Here is a 16,945-nt window from a genome sequence, read left to right on the forward strand (position 1 = left end):
ATAATGAAACTATACACTTCAAGAAATATTGTTTTTGTCAGCTTTTCTATAACAAAATTCACGTGTGACCAAAATGCATAAATGTGTATGCCTTTGATGATATATGATGATTAACTAAGTGGGAGTTTTATAAATTGTCGACATTTAAATGAATTATCATAAATTCGTGGTACTGTGATTGATTTCTTAATGGCTTACTCTAATGTTTGTTATTTATATGATAAATGCAGGAAGAAGTAGAAATGTTGGTATGAATATATTGGATAGATAAAGAGAAAGAAATTGATATGGAAAGGATAATAAAGTAATGATTGATAGATAGAAAGTTGATGTTATTAAGGAAAAGAGAAAAGGAGATGTTGTTCTATTTCTGACAACAACATTGGTTGCTAATACATTTACAAAGAGTAGCCTTTGGTTGTTGTTTAAGACAGTCTGCCTCAGTTGCACAAAACCTTTTCATGGAAATCCAATCCAATGGACAAATTGGTCCCTTTGATGCCTCATTTTTCTCAATTTCATCATTTCCTGAACACAAAACCAAAGCCATCATCACCAAAACTATCTTCACATTCATCATCTTCAATGCAATAATCTTTTCTTTTTCTTTTCTACACTTCTGTATGAGATAATAATGCAATACCAACAACCCTATTTATACACATTATTAATCTCTCCAACTCAATACCTATTCAATATTTAATTTATTACCACAAGTTTCAATTTCTACTAATATTATAAATTATAGGGTCAAACTTTTCTCCAACTCGTTAAAAATATTTTATTTTTCTCTTTTCATTATTTTCAATATTAAAAGAAAATCGTTATAAATGTTTTATTAGAGTAAAAATAAATTAATACGTTTTACCATAACTTTATAACTAGTATCATATATAAGTCTTGAACGTTATATAGAACGTGAACGTTAAGTCTTCACATTATTTTCGAAGTTCAGCATATTTTGTTATTTGTATTATTGCTTTTCACCTAATATTTGACCAGTCTACCAATATGTTTTATTGTGATGTAGAAAGAAAAGGATAAAAATAATTTTTATATAAATAATTGGTTAAACTGAAAAATAATATTGTATATTTTAGTTTTAAAAACCGATATACGATATGTAAAACTGAAAACAGTAAACTAGAAAATTTTATATATAGTCAAAATTAAAAAAAAAGTATAATATTTCTTTTCAATTTATTAAAAGAATCTTTAAACATAACTATAAAAAAAATATGAAGTATTGACTTTTTTAATGTTTTTACGTCATTTTAGTGCCTTTGGACGGATTTGAGAGCACTGGAGTAAACAAATGTAAGAGAATTTAAAAGTGAAGTTTGTGTTGTTTGTTTTAACAAATTTGAATATAAGAGTTTAAATATTTTAAAGTAAAGTTTCTCAAAATTTATTATGAATAATTTATATTATATGTAATAAAAATTATTTTAATAGATTAAATTATAAGTTTACATTTGTGCCCTTATGTTTAAATTTAATATGATGGAAATTTTATACCCTCCTATTTTTTATATATGTAATAGATATAAGATCAAGAAGACACTATTGTGAATATATAAATAATTAATAATCTCATATAATTTAGGAGTTAAAACCTATGATAACTTAAATATTTTTTTTCTATTTCTACTCTTTGAGGCACCTTTTAATAACATAATCGCGTTCTAAAGAGACAATATCTTGTATGCTCATTGATGTCACTTGATGGACTTGAGATTAGATGTATGATGATTGACTTATCGGTCTCTTAAGCCTTCCATTGGGGATGACTAGTTATTCCCTCATACCTCAACTAGAAACTTATGTTCATACTACGTCCAATAGTCTCACATTACTTAGGAGGGATGACAAAAAAAATTGCGTGTACGGGTAGCAGGTATTTTAATACTCGCTTCTAAAAAGATCAGGTGTGGGTATTAAACTATCTGCCCCGCGGGTACCCACAACATGCAAAAAATAATAAAAAAATAATAATTTTTATTTTTTTGATTAAATTTAGTTAAAAATAAAATTAGTTTAAATGTTATTAGGTTAAATTCAATTAAAGTTAAATTTTAATTTATATTTGATTTACTTTATATTATATTATATTATATATATATATATATATATATATATATATATATATTGTAATTTTATTTAAATTTTATTTCAAAAATGTATAAAATATATTTTTTAAATTTTTTGCGGGTATCTGCGAATTTTAAAATATCTGTGGATATTTTCTATGAAGTATTGACTTTTGTAAAATTTTTATGTTACTATAATTCTTTTGAATATGGATTTGAATATGTTTTTATCCCAGTCATATGAATGATATCTTAATTATTTTCAATTTCTATTCCTAATAATATATAGGAAGCTTTGGTAGATCCTAGGTGGACCAAAGCAATGGTTGATGAGATGAAAACTTTAGAAAGAAATAACACTTGGGATCTTGTGTCCTTACCAAGAGGAAAGAAAATTGCGGGCTAGAAGTGAGTATTTACAATTAAGCATAAAGTTGATGAAACTATTGAGAGGTATAAAACATGATTTGTGGCTAAAGGTTATACTCAGTCTTATAGTGTAGATTACCAAAAGACGTTTCACCGTTAGTCAAGCTTAACATTGTGAGAATACTTTTGTCGCTATCAGCAAACCAAGATTGGCCTCTTCTACAATTTGATGTGAAAAATGATTTTTTACATGGAGAAATTTTATAAGCAATTTATATGGATTTTCCACCAAGCATGACATATTCAATTGGAATGAAGATTTACAAATTAAAGAAGGCTTTATATGGATTAAAACAATCCCCAAGAGCATGGTTTGAAAGGTTTACCAAGTCTATGAAGGATTTTGGCTATAGAGCAAGTAACTCTAATCACACCTTATTTATTTTTTAAGAGAGGAAAAGGAAAAATTACAGCTTTGATTATATATGTAGATGACATGATTGTTACAGGAAATGACCAAGATGAGATTTGTAGTTTACAACAATACATTACATCTGAATTTGAGATGAAACAACTTGGAAAACTCAAATATTTTTTGGGCATTGAAGTAGCTAGATCAAACATGGTATTTTTCTATGCCAAAAAAAATATATTATTGACTTACTATCGAAAATTGGGTTACTTGTGAGTAAACCAATTGATACATCAATTGAACAAAATCATAAAATCTTTTTCTTCATTTTCATCAATATTTTGGGCTTTAAGCATATGCAGTTGATGGTATTAGGTGTATTGATATATTTGATAAATGGTCTAATTGATTAAAACAAAGAGCAAATGGTTTTTGACAGCTTAATAAATTAATCAATAATGAGATTAGTTAAAATATGCAAAGCAATGTTATCTTTACTTTTTAGGATGCACATTCAACATCTAGGATACTTAGTTCATTTCTAACAGTGTAAAATATATCCTTAGGTAATAATATGCCGATAATATACTATTTTCTTGTAGTATAATTATGTTACTTTTGTAATCGATTAGGTTCTACTAATTGTTTTAATCGATTAGGTTAATTCCTTAATCACAGAACATATACCTGATGTGCCTCTATCACATTTTAACTGATTATGGACTATACTGAATCGATTAAAACAGTAACACTACATTAAGTTTATATAGTTTTCTTATTATATGCAACCAAAAATTAATCTTACATGAACTTAACCTAATATAACAATTTAATCATTTAAGAAACAACATTTAACAAGTTCATCATTCAAAAAGCACACTTTATCGAGCTTGAGAGAACTCCCTCTATCAACAATAAGTGGGACTTGATTATTTTAGCTTTTTCATTTAGTAATCACGTCCACCACTATTTAATTGGATAAATATTATTTGTTTAAGGGTTGAACTTTTTATACATATATACTAATGAAAAATAAAATAATAGATTATATTTTAAAAGTATTAAAGGGAAGTTATAGGTGAAGATGAAAATAAATTCAACTTTTTCATCTATTCTGAGATATAATACTAATGTTCTAATTGTTTCTTTTTTTTTAAGATAAAACGAACTAAAAATTCTTTGAAATGTGATATAGGAAAATATCTTTAAATATACAATTCAATGAGTCAAAGAAATGAAATTATAAGAGTTAATTTAAAATGAAGTCCATATAAAATACAATCTTTTTTTAGCTAGAAACATCCATGAAGAAATATATGAAAGTTTTAATTTTGATTCAACTAACGATGAGCTCAAGAATTTAAAACAACCAGATACAACCCTTTAAACATATATGATTATTTTTTTTATAATTATAGTTGTACTAAATTATATGTTTATTTTTATCGTGTTAGTGAGAATGATTAAATATGTAAATTTTAAATATATCATTTTGACTCTCCAAATTTATTGGTCGAAATTCGCTGCTAAATAAAAAAAGAATTATACAATTAAGATGAAATACCATCTACAAAAATATAAAGAATATATAATCTAGTGACACTTAACGGATATATAATGGTACGAATATATATTGGATAGATGAAGAGAAAAGGATTATAAAGTTAGGACAATGATATTTTAACGACTCTTTTTTAACAATTTTTTGATAATAGAACACATATCACAATTTTATTGATCTGTTTAAATTTATTCTAAAAAAATATTTAAAATGGATCAATTATAAACTATCACGTATGCGTTGTAAAATATTTATAAAAAAAATTATTAAAAAGACTTTTTCCATAAAGTTATTATTGATAGATAGAAAGTTTATGTTATTAATGATATAAGAGAAAAGTAAAAAGAAGAAAAGGAGTTGTTGTTCTATATCTTACAACAACATATGTGTCTACGACATTTACAATCTGCAAGAGGTTGTTGTCTGACACAGTCTGCCACAGTTGCACAAGAATATTTAGTGGGAATCCAATCCAAAGAAGGACAAAAGTATGCTCCCTTTGGTCCCTCTGCATGTTTCTCCATTTCATTTCCTGAACATAAAACCAAAGCCATCATCACCAAAACTATCTTCAAATTCATCATCTTCAATGCAATAATTTTTTCTTTTTCTTTTCTTTTTCTGTATGAGATAATAATGCAATACCAACAACCCTATTTATACACATTATTAATCTCTCCAACTCAATACTTATTCAATATTTAATCTAAAACACACACTATTTAGTCAAATCTTCAATTTATTACCACCACTTTCAATTTCTACTAATATTATAAATTATAGGGTCAAACTTTTCTCCAACTCATTAAAAATATTTTATTTCCTCTTTTCATTATTTCCAATATTAAAAGAAAATCGTTATAAATGTTTTATTAGAGTAAAAATAAAATTAATACGTTTTACCATAACTTTATAACTAATATCATATATAAGTCTTATACAGAACGTTAAGTCTTCACATAATTATAAAATCACATTACTTTGTAAGTTCAGCATATTTTTTGCCATTTGTGACCAGTCTACTTATATGTTTTATTATGATGTAGAAAGAAAGGGATAAAATAATTCCTTTTATATATAATTTGTTAAAATGAAGAAAAAAAAACCTGTATATTTTAGTTTAAAAAACCGATATACAATATTTAAAAATGAAAAGAGTAAAGTAGGAAATTTTATATATAGTCAAAATTAAAAAAAAAAGTATAATTTTTTTTCCAATTTATTAAAAAATATTAAAACATAATTATAAAAAAATATGAAGTATTGACTTTTGTAATGTTTTTAGGAAAATATTTATTTCACAACAGTTTTTTTCCAATGTTTGACAACTACACGTGGCGCTTGTTGATTGGTTTGTTTAATATATTTTTTTGAAAAATGTGAAATTTTTTGTTGAAGGCCGTTTTGGAAGAAAAAAAGCTTGAGCTTCCTTTGTATCTGTTTTCGATGGCGGCATTCTTCCTCCCCCAACGCTGCATTTTGCCTCTCTTCCTCTGTCCTGTTGTCCATTAACGACTAAAGGTGTGTCCTTTCTCCAAGGTTGGGGTTTTCACATTGTAGAAGTTGCTATCACCATGAAGTAAAGGTTTTTGCATGTTGTTACTGATAATGTTTTTGTTAATGTCTGGGTTGTGTAAAGAAAATGACTTTCGTGAAATCCACACTAAATTCTGGTGTTGTGTTAATTTCTAAAGTGCGATGTGAGTTGTTTAGATTTAGGCAAAAATATGTATGTGATGATTGGATTCTAGATAACGACAATTTGCAAAGATTCTAAGTGCTGCAAGAATTAGGATTATTATAGGATTTGAATTGTATGTTGTCTGTAGATTTTGATTGTATGAGCCTTGTATAGCTTGCCTTGTATAGCTTTTTAGTATACGAAAGGTCATGTTGGGTAATATGTACTTGTCAGACATTATTTGAGTAAAATTTAAATTTTGATTTACTTTCCCTGTGATTTTGGGTGACTTTGGGCACTTTTTGGGATGAATGATTGAGTTTATAAGTCATGTTTGGTGTTTACTTCATCAATGAACACGTCTGGGCCTTAAATTATTGAGCAAAATGACCATTTATGTGCTTTGCACGAACTGAGGTCAGGTCAATGACCATTTATGCCTTTCTGATATCTTACTAATCGATTATAAGAGTCTTGTAATTGATTACTAGTGCTGTGAGGATCATTTGTACAGAAAGCCACTTCCCAGTTGGATGATCAGCACTCCCCATGAAGGTTTTGCCTTTGTTATTGGTCATTTTTTCCATTTTATGACATGGGTGAGTGAGTTGAATGTCAATGGGTGTGTTTCTTACACCAGGTGATGAGGTTAGTTCATTGATTTATTGATAAAAATGTCCATTTAGATGTTCCAAAAATGTCCATTTAGGTGTTCCAACTCTTCTGCAAGGGTTGTTTTCCCTATACCGCCCATACCCCAAATTCCGATTAGGCAAGTTCCTTTTGAATCTTTTTTTATCCATGATTCTATTGTTGCAATTTTTTCACAAATTCCAACAAGTTCTTTTGCTCTAACTAGGGGTTTAACCAACCCGTTCAGCACAACATTGGCAATTTCTTCAACCAGTTCAAAATCATATCTATATGACACACAGAGAAAGTGCTGTAAAATTAATATTATTAGAATTTATTTAAATTTACAACTCAGTTGTAATGTAATGGACTAACAAAGTATGATTGGTTCCATCAGAATAAAATCATAGTGGTATTGGCTAAAATTACATTTACCATGCAAAAGGGGTAAGTGTTAAGTATACATTCTGCTGAAAACAACTTAATATATAAAGGTTACATCACTTTGCAACCTAACCAACCATGTATTATGTGTGGCAACATGCATATTAACTATTAACAGCTAGAAAATATGAAACATAAACGGGAAAAAAAGAGCTTAAGAAAATTTCATCGACTCAATTCCGGATAAATCAGCAGAATGCTTCAAAGCGTCTTTCCAGATTTGTACCTTGGTCTTATAATTTAGTTCATGCTCAACAAATGCATTTTCATAACTCCGCAATTGATGTCCTACTCTGTTGGTTGCACATTGTAGAAAACAGGGATCACAGTCCGTTCATACTTTTCTCTGCACTCAAGGAGTTTCTCTAGTTCCTCTAAACACCAATGAGAAGAAGCATAATATGATCAACAAGATTTCTGATCGTTCAATTGCTAGAACAAGTGATGGCCATATTTCATGTTCCCTTTTAAGTTCAGCATCTATAAAGGCACATATTTTCTTTCTTTGAAAAGCAGCAATCAAATGGCTAAGAAGCGTGTGGCGGATGTCCTCATCCCTGAAGCTAACAAAAACATCATACTTTATTTGAGGAGTTCTGTTCTCTGAGGACTTTTCCTCCAACCATTACTTCAGTTTCTTAGCGCATGGTTCTCTAACACTGATATAATGTGTATGATAGGAGGGAATATATTGAGAAGTAGTTGTGAATTAGGTTGTTAAGATGATTGAGATTTCCTTTATATAGTTGGATAATTTTGTAGATTGAACTTTAACTCTTTGCGAAGAGAAAACCCTTAGAGGAGAGAGTGTTCTCCTGTTTTGTGTTCTTTCAAGTTTATATAACAGAATATTAATCTTTGTGAAGAGGAAACCCTTAGAGGAGAGAGTGTTTTCCTATTTTGTGTTCTTTAAAGTTTATACAATAAAGAATATTAATCTTCTTTCTCTTTTCAATTTTGGATTCCTAACAAACACTGATTCCAACCTATCAGGCCTCAGTCCTTTAGGAGCCTCGTTGTCTGACATGGTTTTACCTTTACACCACAATGCAATCACCTAGAGCCAAAAAGTTACAACATCTTTAATTACTCATTTGACACCAGAGTTGTACAAACTTTACTTTCATCTCATAAACTCAAAAATTATTCATTTGACATCTTATATATATACATTTTTCTTCAGTTCATGTGAATTTAGACTATAGGAACTCAAAAATAAAGAATAGGATCCATAAAAAAGATTAAATATGCTATCATAGAAACTAAAATAGATTATTTTTAAGTAAAAAACACATTAAGTTTGTGTAATTATAGAAATCAAAAGAGTAAATAAATCAATTCAGTATGTTACGTTTCAAAATAAATCAGAGACCAGCATAGTATGTATGAGCCACAAGGTAACTGGAAAGAAAACAGGGTTAAAATATGAAGTAGAAAAGAAAGGAATTTATGAAATTAAACTATATCTTTGAAAACTTTAAAATGAGTTGGAGATGGAAAATACAATCCCTGCTGCTTCTTCTTGATTAGCAAGTTCTCAAATTAACCCTTCAGTATTCTGACCAACTCTTCAGTTTTCACACACTCACCAAATGTACAACTTTAGGAAAATAAGACTGCAGAGCAATCAATAACAGTCCAAACACAGGGTTTAACCCTGGCATAAGAAAAAAATTAACAATGACAAGATTTCTCCTCATGAGAATTAAAAGTATGGGAATTTACACCCTTCTCCTTGGTAAGAACGAAAAATAATTTCAAGCCCAGAATTTCATTTTCCCTCTACTGTAACTAAAAAAATGATATTTCTCTCCTATAGAAAAAACTGTATCTTTCTCTCCATAGAAAAATATATATGGTCATTCAAACCACTAAAATCCACACACATTTCATTAGAATCAGATTTTAAACTTTTCTAATTAATTTTCTGAAGTCGTTAACTTTAGGTTGCTCCAAAAGTAAAATCAATAATGGCTGCGGAAAGGGTGCAACTTTCGTTATATCTGTTTTTCAAATAAAAAATTAATAAAATTTATCTTCATTCATGTCTTTTCTGTCAACATCAAAACAAATTTGAACAAAACTTACAGTGTACAAGTTCATGTCTTTTCTGCTTAGAAGATTATAAGAAAAAGAAAAACTTCCAATTTACTTGTTCTCCGATCAAAATTATAATTAAATTTCCATAAGAATGCCAAACTTTACTGAAATGAATATTAAATTTTAATTGAAAAACAATATAAAGAACACAAACTGAAGGTAGCTTTATCAAATACATAAATATGAATTGGAGAAACATTACATTTTCTACGAAATTTTGGCAGGGTCAAGCACTTCCAGAGAACAAAATTTGGAGCCTAAAGGTCAGCAAATACAACTGCAACATTCCAAAACTGATTCTAACTGCCAAGAAGAAAAACATGGCAGTGATCTTTGCTGGTTTCAGCATCATGCATCCTACTGCAGATTGAAAAGTTGAGCAGGCCAACTACGTTTCTGACCATCAGGACTAACACCAGTAGCTTCTAAGGAAATGTCAATGCTGCGATGCTCTGTAGATCGGACAATGCTGATGCGTAAATCGATATTTACAGCAGGATGCACCTCAGTGCCAATTGCTTCCAGTTTACCCCTCTGTTCTTTTCCAAACCCTATTGCAATAGGTTCTCGAAAGGTTAAGATTGTTTGTGACCAATGCGTTCTTGGGGTATAAGGGGATGTGGATAACACAGCTGGTGTTTCTCGGCAGAATCTCCTTGTAAAACCAGTTTCAAACCATAGGACAACACCATAGCACCAGCACCATGTTGCTGAAGCACTTGGTTTCAATTCCAATGTAGCAGTCGCAGTGAAATCGACTTCATTGGGCTTCATGGTTGCCAAGTCAAAAGACTGGACAATAAAAGGAAAAAAAACATTTTAACAGTCAGTATGCAACTATAAACCGGGTTTTGAATTTATCATGAAAAAATATCCTGGACAGTTGTCCCCACCCACCCCTGGGAAAAAGATAAGAAAAGATCTTGCTTGGCATAGCCCATGTACTAGTTAAGATCAAACAAGTGAGAACGAATAAAAGGATTACTGTATCTAGAAATGCTTGATACCTCTTAATTTTCATTTGCATAAAAAATAAAACTCAGTTTATAAGACATGGAGGGGCCATTTCTTGTTGGTTAAAATAATTTAAACCTAAAGAATATTTAGACGAGTTTATGATACAACTACATACAGTTCACACAAGGACCACTTCAGCTACTTTAGAATTGCAAGATAACCAGTTAAAAACTATAGCCTCAGATAAGATCTAGGAATATCCTAACAGTCATTGGAAAACTATTGAAGACCGGATTACCAAAATGGATAAAAATATTCAATATTATACTAATGTCTTTCAAAACATTTACATATGCCAAAAGCACCAACCTGTAGAATCGCAGAACTGGTAACTAAATCTTGTGAGTCCAGAACATCAACTATAGGAATTTGGGCAGCATCCATGACAAGCTCCTTCCCAATGCAAGACATGTCAAAACCACACACATTATCCCAAAATGGAAGACTTGTTGCTCCTTTTCCAAATCCTGCAACAAACTAGAAGAGAAACTGCAATAGTAATTTATTCTACAGGAACTTGCATACCAACTGAGGACAGTATTTTGAATATGAAATGCTTGAGCAATGGACAAAGGAGAGACTCACAATAGTTGCTGTATCCGGAAGAATGGCACCACCAGGCTTCAACCACCGGTCCCGTGCATAAAGCACTGAACCAAGCATGGATTCATACAGTAAGCAATATCCCATCCATTCACTTAGCAATACATCAACACTATGAGGTTGAAGTTCAACTGTTTTATCAATCTCTTCAACCATACCATGAACCACTTCTATGACTCGCTTCGGGAGACCATCAATTCCACTTTGGCTTTTATTCCACCAAAGACCGTTATCCTTTGCAACCTAAATAAAAAATAATGGAGAGAAAGAATGAATACGGAAGTAGACATGTAAATTTAAAAGGTAATTAGAGAAGCTACCAAGTTAAAGACGCACCTGAGATGCCACTGCTGCCATCTTGGCACTAGCCTCAACAGCAATAACCCTGGAAGCTCCAGCTTGTGCCGAAAATAGGCTAAAGAAAGAATAATAACAAAATAAGTCAAACTTAAAAATGGAATGGCAATCAAATAAAATAACTTATAAGCACAGGCCAACAAAACCCAGAATATGTACTTATCATAGCCACAGGCCTCATAACCACTACTGCCAAAAATGAACAAACAGAAAGAGCCAATAGGAATCTATCAATTTAAGGAGGCACACAGAACATTATTAAGAGCTTCTATGACTAGAATACGTTAAGTCAAGATGAAATCTTAAATATTCAGAAGAAAAAAAGGGAGCCATGAAGAGAACAAATATACTGCTTTAATATGATTGAGTTCAGCATTGCCTTAGTTCTCTGACAAACTAGTTGTTTATAAGCAACGTGCTCATTGTTAGTCATATCCTATACACAAAGCCACCAGGTGTGCATCATTAATTTTCTCCATAAGAAAAAAGGGTGAATCAGAGCATGAGGCACCTACCAAGTGGGGCTCAATGGTGAGGATAGAAGTGCACTGCCACAACCTCGCAAGTGGGGGTATTTGTAGGATTTAAACCCTTGATTTCCAACTCACAGCAGAAACTTGCCAAAATGCAAGGTTTGCCCTTTTCAAGACATAGGTACACCCCTTTCAGGAAACTTTTGCATGGAGACAATTCTTTGCTGCTCCTTGGGGTAAAAAGGGTGGTGACAAACTCTCCCAAAAGTTAGCTCAAGGGAAGGGTTGCCCTAGTCTTATTCTAGACATATTCCTAGCATAACACTCTTGAACGTAGATCCCCATAATGGGTAGCAATTTACCAAAGAACATAGAGCCCCCTAAGGGGTAGCAAGCAGATGAAAAGTTAAACAAGTATATCCAGGCTAAGCCCAAATAATGCAGAAAAAACCATACTAACACGTTGAAAGTGAAAATTTTAACAATCAAAAGGCAATGCACAAGATTGTTAAGGAGCATAAATAACCTTGAACAGTTATCAGCTTTTTTATTTATAAAGTTTAGTATCATAAATAACAAATGAGCATTGGCATAAGAATATACAAAATTAGATTCAACATAAACTTTGTAAAAGCTGTGATGACACAATTTATGGTTGGTATGACAGTAACCTGGTGTTTTTTACTCATAAGCACAATTTTGGTAAAGAATTTTCTTTACCAAATATTTTTAATTCGACATCATCCTCCCACCATTAATTATAATACAATATGTCATTGTATGAATACAAAACTCCGAAAAAGATATTATAGATTGCATATTATATATGGATAAAAGTCAAGGATCCTTCTCACCTGAGGATTCCAGTTCCACAACCAACATCCATAACCACAGCCCCGTTTAGTAGGGAAGGATTCTTCAAAATTGCTTGACCATAAGCATCCATTCTCACCTATGTAAATATTGATACAATTTCAATAAAATGGTTATAGCACGATGAAAAATTTCCAATTTGTCGACTTATTGTTGATAGTAACACAACAAATTACTTAAATTTGAAGCCAACAAATGCAAAGCACATCTTATACCTTATCACTTAACATCTCTCGATGGATACCAAATGAACTGTATGACCCAAAATAACTTTCATTGACCTTCTTAATATGTTTTGCAATGTGATTTTGAGAATTAGCAATTAAAGGTCCCTTTCTCGGATCCTTATCACTGCACAAAGCATGTCCCACTGAGTCTTTACCATTAATAAGCTCCCTTTTTGAAGAACTATCCCTATTCAAATGATCAATAGAAAAAGAAGCATCACGTTTTCCATCATCAACTAGCACCTTTTCCACAGAATCATGATCGTAAGAGATTCTCTCGTCAATGTTCATCAAATCCTTTATAAGATCTTCATCAATTGGTGTAATTTGCTCATCTTCACCTTCTTCGTCACATTCCCCAAAACTGTACAGCAGAGAATCATCTTGCATGAAAGGTATTAGATATCTATCATCATTCCATAGAGTCTTTATCTCATTAAAGTCAACCACATCATGCAAATGATTCTGCAAGTCACGCTTGCACTGGCATGTTAATCCACAACTCCAACATTTGTTCTCTGACACCTAGAAATAAAAATTCAAAGAAAACAGCAGTTAGCTAGACAACTTAGACAAACATCTGAAATTTTGTAAAATGATAAAATGATCAATTAACATTGAAGGATTATTTAAAATAAAATTAACAAAACTAGAACATCTACAGATAGCTAGTGCTGGCTCCATAGACAACAGCGAAAAAGAGCTTGCTAAAATAAAAACATTCAATACGATAATATGATTCTTCGAAAAAAAAAATCTTAACAGCATACTAAAACATTTAATCAGCATTCTATTGAGGTATAATAATACTTTTATCAATATAAAAAGGAATTGAAAAAACTAAGACACTTACCTAGGCAGAGCAAAAAGACTAAAAGCGTATGTTTAAGTTATCTCTACATTTTTTTTCCATATACGACAGTAACAGGTCAAAGGAGGGAAATCTACATGAACAAACCCAAAATTGAAATCTAATAGAACAAGTAATGACCACCAAAATCATTATAAACTTCCATTTTAAAATCTTGAAACCCAAAATTTCTCTCAATTCCATTTCCTCATTCCTTAAACTCCCAACCTCAAGAAAAATAATAACAGAATTCGGTTTCTCTTTGGTCAGCAAAGCAATGTCATGTTATGACAAAATAACGGCAAGCAGTAGTATGATTACTTGTCTTTCTCTTTAAGAGAAGACCCTAAGAAGGGTGCTAGCAACACACTGTGGATTATAGTTTAAAATTTATTTAAAACTCAATGAAGACCAAGCTAATATAGGAAAAAAACTACAAATAGTTTATTAAATAAAACAAACTTCTTCGTACTCTAAAATTAGCTTATCCGTTAAGTTTTACATAATTTAAAAATCCGACTTTGAAAAAGCTAATACAAGAAAAAATCCAAAAATAATTTAACTTTAACTTCCGAAGAAGATTATTTCATGACCCCTTCTAATTCTTATTCGTTTTCTCTTAAAAGTGTTCACCAAACAGTCACAAACGAAACCACCAAATTTTATGATTCCTAACAAAGTTTAAATTAAAAGAGAGTGTTCTTAAAAATAACGTGTTCCTAGCATTTCTAAAGATCCTAATTCAATTATGAAAATGTGTTGACAGAGAAAAAGCATAAAAGAAAAGAAAACGATAAGCTCACCTGAGAGCGAACGAAGTTGATGAGCTTGAAGGAAGCATAGAAATCCAGTTTAAGAATTGCTCTAATCGCGTGGAAATCGAAATGGTGAAGGGAGGCGCAATGATCGAACAAGGAACTGCACGAACTGTACTGGGAGTCACAGAAGAGACACGCGAATTCCGATTCTCGCTCTCCTTCCCAATCGTCCCATGCTTCTTCATCTTCGCTATCTTCGTCTTCTTCTTCTTCTTCCATTCTGTACGGTTCCTTTTCTTCTCTCTTTTGCTTATCGATGGATGCCATGACTGAAAAAAACGCTTAAACCCTTTCAAAAACCCTAAAACGAAGGAACTTTGCGTATATATATATTTGCTCGACTTCCACAAATATTTTTAAAATAAACATTTAATAAAAAAATAGATAGAATTTATTTATTACAATATGTTTAAAAAAAAACTGAGAAACAAACTCATCCATGTTTTTTCAATTAATAATGTGTTATAGTATTTAGTTCATGAATTCTAAAACATTAGTCTTTTAAAATTACGTGAATTTCAATTAATATATATTTAATTTAAAATATTTCTAATTAAATTAATATAATATATATATATATATATATATATATATATATATATATATATATATTAACCTACTTTTAATACTCCTTTAAGATTGAAACACAATATGATTTATTTAACTTTGTGACGAGTTTATTTGATTTTCTTCTTAAACTTACTTTATATTCCTAGTAATAAACTTGTTATTTTTATTCTTCATTTTCATTTGCTATTTTTAAAATTATAAATTATGCTTACATTTTTCATTTAAAGTTACTTTTTTTTCTTGCTTTATGATACTTCAACACCATTTATTCATTAATAATTATATTAGTAAATCAAAATTATTTATAACATCGATTAACTAAAATTATGTTAGTATAATGTTTGTTAGTAAATTTTAATTATGAATAAAATTCATCAATAATTATTAATAACTAAAGTTTTGTGAATAATTATTTGTTAATATTAAATTAAAAATTTTGTTGAGAATTATACACGAATTTTTATAATTGGTAGAATTTATTGATAACTTATTTTCTTTTTCTTTTTCTTCTTCTTTGCATTCTTCCTTATTTTTCTTCATTTTAAAAAAAAAATTAATAACTAACGAATTTAAAAAAAAAAAATCATTACCAACGACACATCAAAGCCTAAAATGAAAATTTTGATACATTTTGTATACAAAAACTAGTAATATGAATATTCTTTAATAGTAAATATTCTAAAATATGGATGAATGTTATTAACAAATCTATTACAATCATATATATTTTTTCAAATGTTTATATATTTTATATATTTAGGATTCTTACGATTTGTGTACATCTATAAAAACAACTTTATCACTTCACTTATAAAATATTCTTTAAAGATCTATCACTACTAATTGATAATTGATGTATTAAATCATTTACTTTTAATACTTATTCAAAAACATTGAAGAAAAATATTTAATATTTATTTATAAAGATTGAAACACAACATTAATCTTTTATTTAATTTTGTTACAAGTTTATTTGATTTTCCTCTTAAACTTTACTTTATATTCCTAGTAAAACTTACTATTTTTATTCTCCATTTTCATTTGTTAATTTAAAATTTATAAACTTTCCTTACATTTTCATTTCAAGTTACCTTTTCTTTTTATTCTTGTTTAATGATCCTTCAACAACACTAATTATTCTTTCATTTATTATTCAAATTTCTTTTCTTCATAAATTTAAACGAACTTTAAGAAGTGTGACACCCGGACACTAATGAGGGCGAGAAGTGATCGTCGGTGCAGGTGCATGGTGCAGGGGGCACGGACAAGGAGCGGCTCCTGGCAGGCTTTCAGTGGAAGGAATACATGGACGAATCGAACATACATCGGAATGAGAGGGATCTAGAGACTGTATAGGTATGGGACTATACAGTTGAAGGATAGCTAAAGGAATTGATTTGGCTACTCATATCAACAAATGCATTTGCTTTTCGGTAGCCTAACTCATAAGAACTCCATGGTTAAGCGTGCTTAGCCTAGAGTAATTATGGGATGGGTGACCTTCCGGAAAATTTTGTCGGGTGTGAGTGAGGACAAAGCACACTGGAAAGCTTCGTGTTGATGTGTGGGGGCAATCAACAGTCCCTGTAAGTTGTCGGGACGTTACAAATGGTATCAGAGTCTAGCCTCTCCCAGTACGGTGTGGTTCGAGAACGAACCAGACGGAAGCTGGTAGGCATGTGACACCCGGGCACTAATAAGGGTGGGGAGTGATCGCCGGTGCAGGAAGCACGGACTTGGCTACTCATATCATGTAAGTTGCTGAGGCGTTACAAAAAACACATTTTCATTTCTGTTTCCATTTTAGATTTTTGCTAAATTTTCCTTTTATAAATTCATTATATATATATATATATATATATATATA

At 30.4% G+C, this 16,945-nt stretch overlaps 1 protein-coding gene and 1 long non-coding RNA gene across 2 annotated transcripts; one reads left to right on the plus strand and one right to left on the minus strand.

Annotated features, from left to right (window-relative positions):
- The first annotated feature begins 5,778 nt into the window (after positions 1–5,778).
- LOC106761711 lies at positions 5,779–8,137 on the plus strand. Its single transcript, XR_001375699.2, has 2 exons — positions 5,779–5,953; positions 7,504–8,137. It is a non-coding gene; the product is annotated as an uncharacterized LOC106761711 (long non-coding RNA).
- A 1,255-nt stretch (positions 8,138–9,392) lies between these two features.
- LOC106759842 (probable protein arginine N-methyltransferase 3) lies at positions 9,393–14,804 on the minus strand. Its single transcript, XM_014643192.2, has 7 exons — positions 14,494–14,804; positions 12,829–13,365; positions 12,595–12,692; positions 11,247–11,325; positions 10,893–11,153; positions 10,617–10,784; positions 9,393–10,082 (listed from the first exon to the last, which is right to left on the minus strand). Exons 1-7 carry the CDS (start codon positions 14,773–14,775, stop codon positions 9,648–9,650), a joined length of 1,860 nt encoding a protein of 619 aa, XP_014498678.1. The 5' UTR covers positions 14,776–14,804; the 3' UTR covers positions 9,393–9,647.
- Between the last annotated feature and the right edge of the window lie 2,141 nt (positions 14,805–16,945).

The sequence above is a fragment of the Vigna radiata genome, chromosome 5 (assembly GCF_000741045.1).
Source record: "Vigna radiata var. radiata cultivar VC1973A chromosome 5, Vradiata_ver6, whole genome shotgun sequence".
NCBI classification, from domain to species: Eukaryota; Viridiplantae; Streptophyta; class Magnoliopsida; order Fabales; family Fabaceae; genus Vigna; species Vigna radiata.

Excerpts from the sequence above, each read along its gene's own strand:
- LOC106759842 (XM_014643192.2), bottom strand. The coding sequence starts at position 14,775 with ATGGCATCCATCGATAAGCAAAAGAGAGAAGAAAAGGAACCGTACAGA. Across the intron at positions 13,366-14,493 it reads TCAACTTCGTTCGCTCTCAG|GTGTCAGAGAACAAATGTTG; the intron begins GTGAGCTTATCG and ends TTTTATTTCTAG. Across the intron at positions 11,154-11,246 it reads TGGCAGCAGTGGCATCTCAG|GTTGCAAAGGATAACGGTCT; the intron begins GTGCGTCTTTAA and ends TTTTTTATTTAG.